The sequence below is a fragment of the Triplophysa dalaica genome, chromosome 18 (genome assembly GCF_015846415.1).
Source record: "Triplophysa dalaica isolate WHDGS20190420 chromosome 18, ASM1584641v1, whole genome shotgun sequence".
Classification (NCBI taxonomy): Eukaryota; Metazoa; Chordata; class Actinopteri; order Cypriniformes; family Nemacheilidae; genus Triplophysa; species Triplophysa dalaica.
The window spans coordinates 13495401-13514157 of record NC_079559.1 but is presented as its reverse complement, the minus strand read 5'-3'; the positions used below and the strand labels follow the sequence as shown (position 1 = coordinate 13514157).

General features: G+C 37.2%; 1 protein-coding gene across 2 annotated transcripts in view; it reads left to right on the top strand.

Moving 5' to 3' along the window:
* Positions 1-18364, top strand: part of kcnip3a (Kv channel interacting protein 3a, calsenilin) — a 48516-nt gene extending 30152 nt beyond the window's left edge. The window contains exons 1-8 of one of the 2 annotated variants that reach the window (XM_056729983.1): positions 9810-10737; positions 12103-12227; positions 13586-13655; positions 13769-13839; positions 13927-14034; positions 14109-14213; positions 14549-14611; positions 16886-18364. In XM_056729983.1, the coding sequence (XP_056585961.1) occupies positions 10626-10737; positions 12103-12227; positions 13586-13655; positions 13769-13839; positions 13927-14034; positions 14109-14213; positions 14549-14611; positions 16886-16933 (702 nt within the window). In that variant the 5' untranslated portion in view covers positions 9810-10625 and the 3' untranslated portion in view covers positions 16934-18364. Of the gene's footprint in view, positions 1-9809; positions 10738-12102; positions 12228-13585; positions 13656-13768; positions 13840-13926; positions 14035-14108; positions 14214-14548; positions 14612-16885 lie in introns of those variants that run through there. The other variant, XM_056729982.1, reaches the window with a different exon arrangement.
* Positions 18365-18757: the final 393 nt, after the last annotated feature.

Below are 18757 nucleotides of genomic sequence, written 5' to 3'. Positions count from 1 at the left end.
GGTATTCGGCCAATCACAATCCACTGGGTAGCTGGCCAATCAGAGCACACAGCCCTTTTCACAACAATGAGCTTTGTATAAAGAGTGCAAAACTATGGCTTTTTAAGGTTGTACTTTGGTTTATGTAGTGTCCAACAACAAGTATATGTACGTAGAAGATGTGAAAACACTATTATTTCGTTGTAATAGGCAGTTATTCTTACATTACTTCTGCAAAACATAGGCGAGGACTATATGTAGTGACGTACATTCACAGCGGTTCGCGAATCGGACTTGGGATGACTTGTTTCTGTGACTCGGAGTTGACTTCCTTTTTTCCAAGCTGATAACTTTGTTATTCATTTACCTTCGGATATACAACTTTGCTTAATTTCAAACACGGCAACATTACATACTGCATGAAATGTCAATTTCATGATTTCATGTTATGTACTCTTTAAAATTGAGGCGTTTCAGAGTGGCACGGAGGAGCAACAGTTATGTACTGTATGTGAAAACGAATATGTTTTTAACCGTATACCACGTAAACACACTGTATTACACCAAATACACACAATAATGTTTGTTTTAGCCATCCACCGTTACCCATTTGAAGATACCACAGAGCTCAACCTTCTATCTCTAGATGTAAAAATATAGGCTACTGACTGAAAACAAGATGGTGCACATTTGCATTCATTTATGCATTTGGTTTTATCCAAAGTGACTTTTTTTGTCGAAACATATAATCTGCATCTATTTTCACTGCGGTCCAAAGCCATGACCCGTGAATATATTATTCTACCAATTTATTTACTGACAAACAGACTGCTACATACACACCTAAGACAGTCAGTCAGTGGTACTATCAATGACAATCAGCTGCACCTGTACAACAGCAGTCGGTCAGATACTTGCCTAATTATATCCTGTTACAAATACATAAATATTCCTATCCCAAAGCTTTCCCTTAATAATATTTTTGTCCAATAGGGGGCATCGCAGGACCCCTGAAGTCAGTCTGAACTCCAGTTGCTGATAATATAAAGGAATTCACAAACCTCATGTTTGCTCATCTTTTTCGATCTGTCATGTTAGAACAATATCATCTTTCTAAACATTTGGCCTAATTTTAGTCTATTCATTTATTAGTAATCAAATTATATTTTTCAATACAGACTGTGGCTTGTTTTTAGGTTATAGGTAATATATATTGCAAGCAAAATAACAAGTACCAAAGGAAAGAAACACCCAGATAGGATTCAATGTGAGATATTAAATTTAGAGCATACATTTCTGGTTTAAACTATCTTTGACAGAGAATGTTGACTGTCGTGATGCAACTGTTGTTAAGTGGGTGAGCTATACTGTACAAAATCTAAAAAGTGGGGCTTAATAAATGAGAAATAATACGATTAAAAATTGATGTAATTAATAAATGAGATTAAATAAAATAACAAAAATAGTCTATTTAATAATCTAATTAAAGTTACATAAATACAAATAAATAATTAGTATATTTAACAATATATTGCAATAGTGAGAAATATTATAGATCATTTTTAATAATAAATATTTTGCTTAATGGAGACTAATGTAAGATTTATCATATAAAATATTTTTTGTTTGTTTAAATTCATTTTTTTAGATGTATTTGAACTTTTAGGATGGGGGTCCTTCAGAAGTGGATGATCAACTTTTGGGAAAGATTGAAAACCCCTAGTTCGAAGTCCACCAAAGACAAACTACTGTGAGATTTCCTGATAAACGTGAACGAAGACCATGAAGCGAAGGGTTATTTGATACGTAAGCAAATTGAAAAATTGATGTGTACGTGGCTTGTCGAGAGAATTCAATCAAGTCATTTCCTCTGAGGAATCCTTTCCAATCAATAGGTATCCCTCCCATATTCCCGAACTTTTCACATCTTATTTGTTTTGTAAAAGTTCTGTTGTCGGTGCGTTCCAGGATGTTTGTTGTCAAAGCAGATCCATCACACCTCATTAAGGGAAAGAGACAGCGAGAGCACTTCTGTTGAGTCTGAGCATCGAGAAAGCGAGACAATGTTTGGCCTGTGAGTGCTTATGTATTAGATAGAGGACCAGTTGCCTTGTATCAGGTTTCATTACTGTGTGCACAAACTTACTGAACATGTATTGGAGAGAGTGCAGTGTTTGTATACGTTCAGTTATAACTAGACCTCTGAAGTAATGGACGTTATGCTGTTTGTTCAATAGTTAAATTGGAAGGATGGATTGGTGATGAGAACTGATATTCTATATGACCAATAAGTCACTAGGTACACTGTCCCGGAGTTTAACTATTTTGTTCTGGCACAGTCCAGCCCAATCTCACAGGAATTTGTAACTATTCTACGAGGTGACAAAATCATAGGAATTGGCACAATCATATTCGTAAATTTTAGTATGATTTGCTTTCGTGCCTGTGATATTTAGTGGGGTTAGGGGAGGGGCTTAAGTATAGCTTAATAATCGTACGTTTTTGCAGGATTCACATCGGGCAAATTCATATGAATAAGCCATCTCCTTAAATAGTTACCGATTCCTGTGAGATCAGGTTGCACAGTCCTGCTTAATCTAGGTTTTTTGCTTAGTTTTCAACAGTCTCATAGCAATATGTAACTCTTTAACAAGGATAATTCGTATGAATTTGAAAAATCTTATTTGTGCGTTTAAGTACGATTTGATCCTGCCTTGATGCCCAAAGACTCCTGAGATAGGCGCAGGCTCCCCGTGACCCGAGGTAGTTCGGATAAGCGGTAGAAAATGGATGGATGGATGGATGGAAGTACGATTTGCTTTCGCCCCATAGACTATGAGCTTCAGTGTTGCTTTATTCCAATAATCATACATAATTGTACGATTCACATCTTACAAATTCATACAAATTGTTCTCTTCGTAAAACGAATTTCCTTGATATCAGGTTGCACAGTCCTGCTTAACCTAGGTTTTTTTCAAGAATCATAGCAATGTGTAAGTGTTTTATGAGGTAACTAATTTGTATAAACTTGTGCGTTCTTTTTCTAATAATTGCACATTTTTGTACGATTCGAACTGTATGAATTCACGAGTAAGAAAATAAATTCCTTCAAGATCAACTTATTACATTTAACATTTAGGATAAACCAAAGAAATTGTCACAAGTACACATAGCTTGTGCACATACTTTTGGCTGTGTTTATTCTAAGAGCCGTAAAGTAAAAACATGGCAGGCGTTAATGAATAATACTGCATGTAAATATACAGCTGCGAAAAAACGTAAGAGACCATTTCAAAATAATTTTCAGTTTTATTATATACAAAACATCTAGAAAAGTTATATATAAGCCAAATCGTCATTGCATCGTTTTTAAACATGTATGCAGATTCTGCCTCTTCCAATGCAAAACGACATCAAATAAAAAAGTGAACAAAAAATATTGCTAGCTTCTTTTTTAATTGTTCTTGGACAGTTGGACCACCAAAAAAAAGTTCCATAAAGCATTATCGTACGCTAGTTCCCTCAAGCTTTCCATTATCTCATCTCCAGATCGTAGGGTTTCCCTTATGTAAAATCCCTGTTTAACCCCTGAGCTTGTAGTGCCATTTACTGTGAATGGATACTGCAGCACTGATGGATAAACCCAACTTTTGCCATTTGTAATCGGAGTGCACTAGATCAATACTCAGGAAGAACATCTGCCTTTTAACACATGAAATGAAAAGAGGGCGATGGAATTGTTCCAATTGAAATCAGAACAGTATTGAAGAAACATTTTCAGAACTACTCTTATAGATGCTCTTGGCTGATGGTTTCTTATCTATCAAAGACTTTCAAATATTCAACTGTGCCAACTTTAAGATTGTAACCTTGTTTCTGGACTGTCCTTTTTGAAGTTCGAGAGTTATGTTTGTCCGTAGTGTCTTGTCAGCAAAAGCTTCACGCTTTAGCCCCTATTAAGAAGTGTTCATCTTCTAATGGCATTACTGGAACCTGCCGTGTCCTCCTAAAAGCTCTACATTAATTCCTATACACAAGAAACATTTCTACTGACGCCATCCTGAAATATAACTGCTTAGTGAAAGCATGCACTAAAACATTGAAATTGAGCCATTGGAGGCATAATAATGATCAAATGTACATTTTGTCTGTTGTGAACTCTTTTTTTCTTAGATTTTATTATATTTCATTGACATCAGTTGCCGAAGGTGGAGTCCAACTTCAGATAATTGACATTATTACTTTTTATTCTTTATTTCCCTTTCTTTATTCTATTCTATTCTCTTGTCAATTTCTTATTTGATTAGTTTGATCTCACTTTTATGTCGGTTGTCTTAAGACTTATTGATCCCTATTTCTAACTGAGCTATTATGGCTCTCTCCTCATCTCTCGCCTCTTCTCTTCCCTCTCTTCTCTAATCCAGCCAGTTCTTTTCCTTACAAACAGACGGACATGTGTGCTAATGTCATCTAGTTGTCCCATTCCAGGCAGAGGCCTTGCCCCGTTTCACTAACGCGAGAGAAAATGCTTCTGATGGAACGGATACGTGGGTGGATGGAGGCTGGGAAATGGGAAGGGGAGGGCGTCCCTGGAATTTGATCCCCCTAGTATCTCTACGTCTCTCCTGCATTATACCCTGTTTGGAAATGTAACTTTCCCCCAGGTCTCCAGACGAGAGAGAGAGAGAGAGTTTGTGGTCAGTAAACTGACAGAGGACCAGTTCTTGCACAGGGGTCTGACTTGCAGTCAGGGGCAGTGAAGTTAAGCGATGGATAAAAGAAGAGATGGAGCGGTCGTAGATGAGCAGAAAGGAAGAGAAACTGAAGGAAGGGTGGAATGGACAGAGAGGTGAAGATAAACTGCCCACTGCAGATTATTACAGGACAACAGAGAGAGACCGGTAAGGGTGGGGGAGAGAAAAAAGAGCGTGAACCGTACGGTACAAGTTGAAAGAGGAGATAGAAGCACTTGATGCTGAATCAGAAGCAGAGGAAAAGATGAGAGCACTTGACTGAACCCAAGAGAAGGACAATTAGAAGACAAACCGCACTGTCAGTAATCTACAGGCCACTCCCAAGATGTTAAACTGGATTTAATGAGCCATTTTGAAGCCAAGACTTTGAAGCCAGCCAAAATTTAAGGCGTCTGTCCTGGATATGGACACTTCTCTGCATTCCAAGAAGGACTTTCTTATTTTTAACACTGCCACGGGTGTAGCTTTTCTGCCGATTTCCTCCAACCTGGTCTGAAAGACAAAGAGGTTGCTTTCATCGTCCAGGTCATGTCCAGACTGTCGCAGCGACAAAGTCCGTGCCAGATCCTGCATTTAAGTCAAATGAATATTACTTTATTGACTGGTTCTTGGACTGTGGATCCAGTTTGAGGCGGTAGGGTTTACCTTTGTTTCAAATTCAGTTTCAAACCAAATCAAGAAATTGAAGATTCAAGAGGCACTCAGGACTCGTGAAATATGATCGTTTTGACAGCAGCATAATAACAGCGCGTCCACGGTTTTGTAAATCTTACAAATCGTGCCCGAGATCCAGCTAAGGTGAGCGCTTTGGGATCAACAACCTCCAATATTGCCTAACCTGCAGCGTTGCCGCAGCTCTCGTCTTTGTTGACACTTGAAAATAACATTTGCTGCTCAGAATGGCTTTTACACATCTGGACTGTGTAAGTGAGCTGCGATCCTGCTCTTTATTTATCCAACGGGGCTTTCAAGAAGAATGACCTAACATGGAAAGACCGACTTCTCCTCTCTTCTTCAAAATAAATGTAACGGGACAGGATTCCCATGTGCACAAACAACTGCCGGCTTGACGTTCTGCTATACATATCCCTTGATTTTCCTTTTTAATATTTATCTGTTGAACTGATGAAATTTAATAGCCGCTTTGTTTTGGTGTTCCCCCCTTCATGCGCTACCGTTCCCATATCGGCCAGTTGGCTTTGTTCCTTGATAGTATGCACTAGTGAGACCATCTCCGAGATAAATACTCTGACTTCCAGTAGTTCTTGAAGTTCTTGTGCCAAGAGCCTTAAATCAACGCAGCCATGAGTATTCAGGGAATGGAACTGTTTGCCATTGGAGTGGTCATCGTACTCTTTGTGGCCGTCCTCAAGCAATTCGGCATTCTGGAACCCATGTCACTGGAAGGTAAGTGGAGTATTCTAGAACCGAGGTCCTCCCCTTTGTTGTCATGGTTATGTGATTGACCAATGAGGCCTGTGGGACTAGGGTTGCGTCAGGTGCCTCCCGAAGATGGAGACGACAAATCTGATTTTACGCTGATGTTTGCATTAATGCAAAGATAATGCGATCGAATAACAGCAACAGTATTAAACATTACTTATGAAAGCAGTAATTGATTGGTCCTATCGCGTGATGCCAGATTAGTTCAGTTTGCTAAGAATGGCCTCAGAGGTTTTGAAGGTCATTGGGTCTTTCTCGATTAGGGGAAGATCATTTTTATAATACTGTTTGCTTTGCCATACGCAGATATAAACAGAACACATACCTTATATATCACGTCTCGCAGGGATGTTGTGTATGTTTATGCGGGTTTATTTAGCTAAACTTAAGAGGTTTACATTTTTGTTAGCAGAATTTTGAATCCCAAAAGTGCAAAATGTTTTTATAGGGAGATGATTTAGACTTTGAAATTATAATCAGCCCTAAATAAGCCACTAGAATTGTGAAGGGTGTCTTTATTTACAGTTCAATTTGACTAGTTTTGTTAATATTTTATTTTATTTTTCTTTAACTTTTAGTGTAAGTTGAGCTATTTTGTTATGTTCGTTGTCCTTTTTGGTTATTTATTTGTTTGCTTTTTATGTTGCTATATAAGTGTAAATTATTTTTTATTTTTTTTCAGTTCATAATTTTAGTGCCTCAAACTTATTTTTAGTTTACGTATTTCAAATAATATTTGTTTTAAATGAACAGAAATGTTTTAGTAAACTCTAAAAACCCACAAAACCCACAAGTACTGAATGTGTGCCATCAATAACTGATTGGAAGTAGCTGTTATGCTGAGGTTTATAATGCAATGCACCATGTGATTTATCGTTCATATATCATAGGAGTCGAGAGGTTTTGTGTCTTATTTATTAATTATTTCAGATGAGTAAACTTACTAAATGACAACTATGATGTAAGAAATACTGCAATCTCTCTCTCTCTTTTTTATCTCTTTTTATCTCCCTCTCTTTCTCTCTCTTGCTCTTGCACTCTCTCTCTCTCTCTCTCTCTTTCACTCTTTGAATCAAACCCAGTCTAACATTACCCTTCATACATTATGCATGCTGTATTGAACAGGCTTTCTTTACGGCTACCTAAAAATGGGTGCGCTGGTCTCTGTACTGGTTCCTGAAGGGCAATGTCCATTTCCTTTTCACCCCTTCACACCATCAGACACTCTCATCATACCTGCCCAGTCATTTCTGGTATAACAGATCACAGTCAGCACCTTTAGGTGGACTTTATTTCTGAATGTGCTATTGGGCTATAGGTATGTTCTAGCCTTAATTTTCTGTTGTTTGTCTTGAACATGAACATGCCACATATAACCTTGCTTTCTATAGCTCAACTAGTGGAGCATTGCGCTAACAGTGCCAAGGTCATCATGGGTGTGATTCCCATGAAATGCACATTACATACTAAAAAAGCTTTAAAACACTAAGTTGCTTGTACACTGTAGAAATGATGAGAATGTGTCATGAAAGTAACTCTTTGTATTCAGCTTGAAATTTTATGTAATTTTAACTCAAGTGACTTGAAATGACTTGCACAGCTACTTTGATTATATTTGAAACAACTGAAATTAACTTTAATGGGATAGTTCACCCATTAAAGTTTAATTATTCAATTTTGAACTTACCCTTGTGTTATCCCAAACCCCAGACTTTCTTCTGCAGAACACAAAAGAAGATATTTTGAAGAATGTTGGTAACCAAACATTGGCCCCCATTGACTTCCATTGTATGGACACAAAACCATTTCTCAGAATATCTTCTTTTGTGTTCCACAGAAAAAATAGTCATACACAGGTTTTTAATGACCGGAGGGTCAATAAATGATGACTTTGTGTAAACTTAAATTATTTGGAAATTTTTACAGTGTATAGAGGTAAATGTTATTATTGGACATATATATTTCTGTTATCACCTCAAACTACACAGGCTTAGTGAGTACTATACTAAATATGCTACATGTGTATTATTGCTTACAATTGATACAAATTTCTTTAAATTATTATGTGTGTGTCTGTGTGGGAAAGGTAAACATAATGTCCCCACAAAGACCGCAATATCCAAAGTCCTTGTCCTTGTTGGGACATTTTTTCCCACGAGAAAACAAGCTTATAATCATACAGAAATAACTTTTTTGAAAATCTAAAAAAGCTGAAAGTTTTGTGTGATTGTTAGGTTTAGGGGGTGGATTAGGGGTAGGGAATAGGATATACCGTTTGTACAGTATAAAAACCATTGCGTCTATGTAATGTCCTCATAAAAACATGGAGACCCAACATGTGTGTCATTGACGAGTAATCTCCCAGGGCCATTACTTCAAAGCTCTCAATTATTTGCAGTTTAACACCAAACTGTGGGTTCATTAAAGCACCGGTCAGCTAGAATCCTTTAATAGTTCAAACGCTGGCTGTACTTATTAAACTACCACTGTTCAATATGACCTCACATGTTCATATTTATGATGACAATTTTTAGTATACATTACAACAGTAATTGTTAATTTTGTTAATTTTGAGTGCCTCCAATTCCATGAATCAAAACCAAATGTCATACACAATACAAGTATTCAGTGTAAAGTTACAAGATGCAATACAATAACGATACAAAAGATTAAACAAACTCGTCATCCTCCAAAAGGGTCCGCGTACCTGGTGTCATCTATACATAAATCCTTTATCCATTATTGGTCCACAAGCCAGACCTCCCAACAGATAACGTCACCAGGACTCTATTATTAGTCTAACAACATTAGTAGATCTATTCCTGCGCTCCGTGTGTCAGGAGAGTGAAGTTTATTTTGGGTTTGTGATTGGGTTTCTGGCTGTGTGAATCTAATATGTAATCAGAGATGGTGAAGTATTACTTTTGAAGGGGAGCGTGTATAATGAATCGATCAATACGTGGAGATTCTGTTTCAGTCAGAGTAACATGAGGGGGAAGATGATCCATCAACATCTTATTTATTCAACTTGTTTTCATCTACTCTGTGTTTTGTGCAAACGGTGTTCTGCGGTGCCTTTGAGGAGTTAAACATCAACCATCAGAGGGCGATGTTGGTTGTGTTTAAAAAACGGTGAAAGGTCATGCAAAAAATAAAAAATGTAATTATTCATTCAATCTTATGTTGTTCAAATGTTGCTTTCTTCCCTTTCCTGTAGCTCAGTGGTAAGAGGATTGCGTTAACAACGCAAGGTTGTGGGTTCCATCCCAGGGGATTGCAAATACCTATATAAAATGTATAGGATAATGCAGTATAAGTCGCTTTGGATAAAAGCGTCTGCCAAATGCCTAAATGTAAAACTGGTATATGACCATTTCTTATGTGGAACAGAAAAGAAGATATTTTGAGAAATGGTGTTGTTTTCACACAATGGAAGCCGATGGGGGCCAATTTTGTGTAGTTACCAAAGTTCAAAATATGAGTGAATTTTCATTTTGGGGTGAAATGCTTTTGACCTCTGAAGTGAATTGGCGCTGTTAGTGAATAAATAAAACCAAATCCTGACTTTTCATTAACTTTAGTGTTATTGCTGTTGCTTTCATCTGGTTTCTCAAGATTAAGTGTTTATAATTTTTAATGTCTTGAATTTTCTCTGTCACAAGATCTACAGTAGAAGAATTCATCTCACTGGCACTTTACAAGAACTGAATATAGAGAGAACAATGAGAATCTGGTTCGCAGGGGAGGAAAGATTTAGGACACCTCAAGTGTGAATGTGTGTACATGAGTGCTATCCATCTATCATAACAACCTTAATAATTCCTTGAACTTAAATATCAGACCTGGTTAAAAAAAATTTGGACTGAGCATACCATACAATAAAAATGTAAAGCTCTGCTGTGTCAACTTGTTGAAAGCGTAAACAAAGTGTGCCTTATTTTTCGGAATATTTCGTATTTATTGTCCAAAGTTAATGTTGAAGGCTAAATGGGTTTGCGTTTAAATCTACAGTAACTGGGACAAACTTTTCCCTCGAGTGTGTTTCATACGATCATATATGCGGTGAGAATTTTTCCTCAATTCCCTCCGACAATTACGAGCCAAAGATTAAATTGATGCGAGAGGAATAGAAGTGAGAAAGAAGAAAGCAGTCATCTAGACTCATTTTGGATACAAGGCTTATATTCAAGGTTGTGTCATGAAGGCAAAGCGTTCACGTGCAAGACTGGCTACATTTGTTTTCCCCGGTTTTATTGCCTCTTTGGAGTCTAATGGATGTTTATCACAAGAGGACATCTCCCCATCCTTTTCCCTCGTGGGAAATTTTACTTTTTACGGGATACTTACGTTGAATTTATGAAGCTGCTTCTGTCAAGGAGGGAACTGACCTGGAAGATCAGTTGCGGGAGTTTTACAGTTGTAAGAGTGTTGAGGAAGAGTGTGTGAGGATGAGTGTGAGATGGGAAACAGAAGGTTTACAGACAGTGGGCATCGTCTGCCTGGTCTTAATGTTTCTGAAACTCATGCATCTGCTCGGGCTCATAGATATAACTGAAACAGGTGAGAGAGGAAGAAAGTGCGAGAGAGAACGAACAAAACATAGAAAATGTCAGTTCAGGGAAACTCCGTCTATATTTGACATGCTTAAAGATGGAATTCTTTGTTTTCTGAGTTTTATATATATACAGTATGTTAGATGTATATATATTTTTTACGATCTTACAGTTGTTTGACATATACTTAATCTTAAAGAAATATTGTAAAATATGATCTAATACCATAGACACTCTCGATTGCCGCAAAAGGTTTTTACCATAATATCATGTAGACCAAACAAATAAACAATTCTTTTTTTAAACTAAGGTCTAAGTCGTATGTTTTGTATGGTCGACAGCAGGGTAATATATATGTTGTATTTAATCTGTAATATTTTCCAGCGAGGGGTTTTACAAATCTATAATAGGATTTTGTGAAATGTCTTTATCCAATACTGTACAGTATTTACTTTCACCTAGGCTTCACAGATGCATTTGATATGTATCTCACACCGTCATTGTTTCACTAACCATCATTCTTTTTTGATTTTTTTGTAATTCAGCACATTTTGACTTGACTATTTTCTCTTTTTTCCTCTTCTCACTTTCTCCAACCCTCTCTGTCCTTCATGTGCCTCCCTGTTTCACATTCTATTTGTTTGTTTGTGCAAAGACGGTGAGTAAAAGCACCTGTCTAGTTTCGTTTTCTCTTCTGTATCTGTATCTTTCTTTGTCCTTTTGATCGAGTTCTTTCTTTATCATGCGATTGATGACTGCAATAGCTGAGAGCTAAACACATTTTGATTATTGTTCAAATTGTTTCATCCAGTTTGGATTTTGTAAAAAATGCTATTGACTTTAGTTAGTTTAATAACATTTAGATCCTAATAATAATAGCTTTTGTAGTACTATAGATGATAGTCCTAAAGGTTTGGTGTCAAAAAACAGGGACTTCAGCCTCATTTGAAAACTAAAGGCCCACATACACAGAATAAAAATGTGTGATCACATGTGTGATTTGGAATGACAGGCCATAAAAAATTGATCCTACTGGACATGAAAATCCTATATACGTTTTTTCAGCAGTCAGTCACATTGTTAAAGAAAGTGTTCCCTGTCTATCAAACCAAACCACCCCACTCACTTTATCCCCTTCTGCCTGGGTTTCCACTTTTATGCTAACTCTCTTGCTTTCACTTCCTTTATTTTCTCTCTCTCTCTCTCTCTCTCTCTCTCTCTCCACGCACTCCACGTCTTCCTCTTTTCAATGCTCTCTCACCCCATCCCGTCCTGCATCCCATAATCTCCCTTCCCAACTCTCCATTCTCTCCCTCTCTCTCTGCTTTGCTTCTTTTTCTTCCTCCTCTCTTTTCCTCTTTCTCTCCGACAGAGAGCAGTGACAGCGACCTCGAGCTGTCTGCGGTGCGACATCAGCCTGAGGGTCTGGAACAGCTGCAGGTTCAGACCAAATTCACCAAGAAGGAGTTGCAGTCCCTGTACAGGGGCTTCAAAAATGTAAGAGTCTACTAAAGGTGGTTCTGGGATAGTTAGGTCAATCTAGCTGGTCTACCAGGCTGGTTAAAACATAAGGATGCAGAAAAGGTGTGTTTGGTTATGAATCTGAAGCTGTAAGTGTACAATTAGATATGAATTGGGTTGAACCACACAATGGCCAAAGAGCCTCACATCACTAAAATCCTTCAGATGTCAGAAATGGTTTTGATATTAAGGTAAGTCTCTTTTCCATCTGACATATTGAAACAGTCAAACCTCTGCGAATGTCATGTGCTGTTTTGTAGACCACAACATTATAGTTGCCAAACTACACTTACTAAAGAAATATTTTTTCAAGTGTGCTATTTGTATACTTATTTTAAACTTAAAAAAAGCATACTTCCAGTCTCCATTCGCTGTACCTCTCAGATACCTAAAACTCTTAAAAGTATTCTTGATACAGTATATTCTGACAATAAAGTCTTGGTATATTTGGCCTATACTCAGTATACTGAGTATACCTCAATGTAAACATTAAGTATTCTAAGTTCATATAGAAATACGGCGTGTTTACTCTGTTAAGTGAGTAGACTAAATACATATTACTGAGAGTGTACTTTAAAGTGTTATTTCAATACTTCAATATACTGTATACACAGGTAAGTTTGCTCGTAATATAGTTGCAGTATACAAACAGAAAAACTGCTCTTGTAGTCAAAGCTACTGTTACATGTAAAGTATACATAAAGTATACCTTTATGAGCAAGTTTAGTTGGTTGATTTGGCCAATTTAGTCCATGTGAAATTGTACACATACAAGTATACTACTAGTACAGAGATATTACTATACTTTGAACATATACACAAAAAAGTAATCTAAGTAAGGCTTACTTAACTAAATTCATTTGAACTTGAAAGTTTCTGTTGTGTGTTAGGTAACGTAACTTTATTTAAATCTTGTTTTTTACAACGAGACGCTGCACAAAATTCTAGCATCATAGATTTTTACTGTGAGTGATGACGGAATGAATGTGGACCAGCCTAAAATAGCGTATACTTGTCTGGAGGGGTTGAATGTTGCATCTATGTCCCGTATACACACCTGTGGTCTTACAGGCTACGATTTGTAATATTTTAAATCCTTCACCTCAAGGCAAATTTTTGGTATTTAACAATGATATGAATGGTTGTCCTTTACATTTGTACAAGTATGTACTATGTACTAGACGGAGTATATAGGGCAGAGTTTTCTCCACAAAGCAAAGTAGCACAATGCACTTATTTAAACCTTCACCAGCTGCTGATGTGGCACAGAGAGAATTAGTCTATTATCTGTTTAATTAGATGTTTAATTAGATATCCCTGTCTTTCCATTTCAGGAGTGCCCAAGCGGTTTGGTCGATGAAGAAACTTTCAAGACCATCTACTCTCAGTTCTTTCCTCAAGGGGGTACAGCAGATTCCATAATACACATAATCACTCAGTGTTGTCCATAACCTCCATCAGGAACTAATTTTAGGATGCTTACCACCATGCTTACCTTCTTTTCCTCATTCGCTCAGATGCAACCACATACGCCCATTTCCTGTTCAACGCATTTGACCTTGACAGAAATGGAGCGATTCGCTTCGAGGTGAGAATTTCTTTCCTCTCAGATGTTTTTGATATCACCCTTCAGTTGTTCCATCTCATCACTGTCTGATCTCTGTCCGTGCTGCAGGACTTTGTGATCGGTCTGTCAGTGCTACTTAGAGGATCTGTCACTGAAAAGCTCAACTGGGCTTTCAACCTTTACGACATCAACAAAGATGGATACATCACTAAGGAGGTGCTTCCTTAAACTGTTTGTTTTGATGGTCTCTGGTACTTTTCACCTAATGGATTTGTGTCTGTATGTTGTAGGAGATGCTATTAATCATGAAGTCAATCTACGACATGATGGGCAGGTACACCTACCCCAGTGTGAGAGATGAGGCCCCATCTGAACACGTGGAGAAGTTCTTCCAGGTACCAGTAGGATGCAGTTCACACATGGACACAGAAAACATATCGCTGCTGTCCTTCTGAAACCTTGTATCTTCATATATTTAGGTTTTATTATTTACCATTATTCATTATCGTCAGTCACTCTTCATGTTTGTCAAACATCTAACCAATAAAAAGTGTTACAAAGTCCTTGTCTAGTTATAACAACATAGCATGTTATCATTTAAATAGTAATGTTTTTTTGTTTTTGATTTCTGAAAAACTGTGAATTTGGACACCCGAGGTTTCGGAAGGACAGCGATGATACTCAATGTTCACAAATTTCAGCTCATTAGCACTTTTTCATTCTCTTATAGAAAATGGACAGGAATCGAGATGGCGTGGTCACTATTGAGGAGTTCATTGAGACCTGTCAGAAAGTAAGTTTCTGTTTGCTTTGATTCAAAGAGCGTATTCTAATCAATTAAAGGGAATAAAAATAAAATGGAAGCTGAATTTCCAGAGTGCTTTTTGTATAATTGGGACCTTTTGTGAAACAGAAATGCTCTTCTGAAATCAAAGGGGTCTTAAGCGCAAATACCTATTTTTCTGTGTCTTTGGTGTGTTGTCAGTGGCCCATGCATGTATTAGACATGTTATTGCAAATATTAAAGTGTCAGAACAAAAGATGCATTCTATCTAAAGCTCAAACAGACCTGCCTGAAACGCCTCGTGTTACCAATGCCCCACAAATCTATGTGAGTTTGTGGTATTATTTGACCATCAAAATGTATACGTAAGTAAGGTGTGTGTACCTGTCAGCACAATTGCTGTGGAAACTGATGTTCCAAATATGGCAAGAGGCGTTACATTTGCGTCACACGCTTGCAGTTTCCGACCAATCACTACGCACTGCTTTACTGGCCAATCATAGCACACCTCGCTTTTCAGGGCGATGAGCCTTGTAAAAGATATGCGCATTTCAGAGAGGCAAGGCAAAGAGGAAATAAGGACATGCACGGTATGTGGAAATTACAGCGTTTTAGAACCTTTATGTGTATATACATTGCAGTACATCTAAAACAAAGGAAATTATTAGTTTTAGCCGTGTCATATGACTCCTTGTTTTTCTGTGACACTTGGTCTTTTCACAATGCGCTTAACCCCGGGTTATCTTCATTCTTAACCCTCTTTTTAACCCCGGGTAAACAAACGTTTAACACTTGTGATCTTGAAGCGGGGTTGTCTCTGCATTTTACCCGGGGTAAAGCAGGGTTAGCAACGCATTACAGACACGGGCATTGCAGACCGATCACAATGTCCTGCACCACGACAGAGATCAGACAGTGATGATTCATCTTAGGGACCACATACTGTTTTTATTCAGTCATTGTGACGCTGCAGTATTTATTCCAATCATGACTGTTGATACAGCAGATATGTATATACCGTATAACCCAGGGTTTAGTGATGTACAGTGGGAAACATCAGGTTATGAAATCTCTTAAAGGTAGAGTTTTTAAGAATTTTGGAGTAAAATATCCAAAAACCACTAGGCCAATGTTATATATATTTTTAAGCTGAGTACTTACAATATCTGAAATGTTTCCAATTGCTTTTAAATCCTGCATTCTAAACAGTGGATCGGGGCCGTTTAGTCGCCTGTCAATGCCGTCATATTGTGTTATTACTGACGTAGCAACCACGTTACACTGTCGTAGACAGATGCGGAAGTAGTTTGTGCCATCGGTCCGTCTAGCATTATTGCAAATGATGTGGGTACGTTCAAAATAACTGTTACTATGATTGATTTGAACACTTAAAACTGCGCAGTGTTATCACACCATCGAATTGGACAATCACTGTACATTTACATTTAGTCATTTAACAGACGCTTTTATCCAAAAATACTGACAAGATGTAACATCTGTGACTATCAATTTAGTTTTTACACCTTACATTACTCGGGTCTAATTCATTATAATGAAATAAAATTATTTCATCAAACACAACATTTATAAAACTTTAATACTTTACCTCTTCCGCTAACATGATTTCTCATCTCTGTCTGATTGATGTATCAGCGGTACCATCAACGGTGGTGTTGAAGACAAGATATCCCATCATTCCACGCTTCTACACAGCGTCATCAAGCTACGCGATTGTTGTTGTTTTGATTGTGCGCCCTCCAGCGGCGATTTCTACAAACTGTACCTTTAACCCCTGTAAAATTATAAGCAGCGTGAAACGTGAAAAAAAACCTCCAATAATTCTGTTTAGCTGGGGTTAAGAATAACCCGGGGTTATTGATTTCAAGTGTGAAAAACCCTTTGTAAGACCAAATGATTACTAAAGTACATTTAAAAAAAACTTTAATCCAAGATATGTCTTATTATTTGCCAATTTTTATTATGAATTAAAAAAATTCAGCTAATGGCAAGCTCTAAAATATTTTATTTATTTGGGGATTTGGCATTTGAATATCATTGAGTATAATGGGAGGCCTTGGAGTCAAAAAGGTTGAGAACCCCTGTTCTGAAGCCATGTAGCGAAGAACAGACTGAAAAACAATCTTTAAATTTCAAAAAAATTAATTGTGTCAAAAACCTTTGTGAATTGCCTGATATAAGTAATGGGACATCAATGCTGACAGACTAACCTATTAATGCAGTTTATAAAATACTCATTCTGGTTTCTTATCTCTTGCATTCCAGGACGAAAACATCATGAACTCCATGCAGCTCTTTGAAAATGTGATATAGATTGTGGGTGAATCTAAGCTAAAAAATAAACCTGATGTCCCAAATCACTGTCTATATACCAAACTAGCACAGCAGTCACTCTGTCTTGTTCTGTAGCACTATTCTCCTGCCTGCTGCACTCCATAGAATCGTATAGACCCCGTAGCCTACTGCAGTACGGGCTCACCGATTTTTCTTCACAGCAGGACTACTTTTAAAAAGTAAGACTGAATGGCTGGGATCTTCCTATTGTCTACTAGCAAACATTAGGTGGGACTTTTAGATCAAAATGAGGAAATGAAGTTGCAAGGCCAAGTTTTGTCTTACTGGCTGATGGATTCCAATGGAGTCTTCAACATTCGTATGAAAACCATCTCTACCCTGGACTGCTTTCTTCTGCCTTATGAATAAAGGAAATGACTCAATCTCAACCTTTCGAATAACATAGTTACCGTAAAAAGGAAGTATGGTAACTGTGAATTTTAATGGAACGAATGGATCCTTTAGCACTTATGACAATTTGAAGCACATGACAATGAACAGCGAGACACCAGAGACTACACTAAAATTAACAAAATAAATGTGATGATAAAAGAAAAACAAATTGAAGCATGCCTGTCCAAATATGTGAGATATTAGTGATTCCTTGCATGGAGACTGACAAAGTTGTACATTTTCTTCCTTGTAAGCCAGTAGGTCCCACGAAGCTAAAGAAGCTGTATGTGTGAAGTGAACTAGTGTACCAGTGTTTTTAAGTTCTGCTAAATCTTGTATTGCACATATCAGTGGGACCAGGATGATTTGTTTGGTCACATTTGCTTCTTGCACAGCAATGAGGTATATAAAAGGTAAATATTTAAAATATAGGCATTTATGTCTGCTTTAAATCGGACTGGTTATCTGTTTTATTTTCGGGAATGTATTTATTTGTCAAGCTGTGTGTCAAGTGGAATGCAGGGTTTGGGCGTGAACTGAAATGCCCAAGTTAATAATGTGTTTTACAAATTTGATCATTTAAATAAATAATGTGGATTTTTATTTTGATACTGTATGTAGATGAGATAAATATATGAGAGGCTTGGTTTATCTTTATATTTGATTAGTTATGCCCGTAAAAGTTATATTTCATTGTTATGTGATGTAAAGGATGCACGGTTGGAAATCAACTTACTCTTCCATGATCATTGTATTCTCAGGAATACAGTGATGAGCAGTTGTTGTAAATTTGTGCGTACATGACATCCTTTTTGTATCATTTTCACTTCAATTAATAATGGTGGGCATTTCAGTATTGTATGACCCACCCACAGAGGAAAAAATGCATACAGGTGAATAAAAGTTTGTTTTCGTTTTAGTTGCCGTTTTAGTAGCAATCGTAAAAGCCCTTATTTATTTATTTATTCTGTGTTTATTTGGTTGGAGCAGATACAATTTATTGTAGATCAAACGAATAAAAAATGCACTACTCTTGATGAAAGCTGAGTTTCTGTTCATGTGTACGTGTGTGCGTGCGTGAGTGGTTGCGTCCGTGCGTGCGTGTGCCCACTTCCTCTGGTGACATGTGAGATGTCCTCATTTGAACCCCCATTAATGCTTTTAAAATAACACCAATACATTTTTTAAACATTTGAAATTATAAGTGAATAAAAATAAAGTCTCCTCTACATTTTATAATCTTTTGGTTGTATAAGAGTTTGCATTATGTCTTTATACGGTGATGTAAAATCATGTAAATTCAGGTTATGATCATTCTTTTATAACTGTGCATGTAAAAACAAGGGTCATCCTTTGGGATATTAAATGCTGAAGTATGCGGAAAATTACACATTTTTGAGGCGAGAAGTC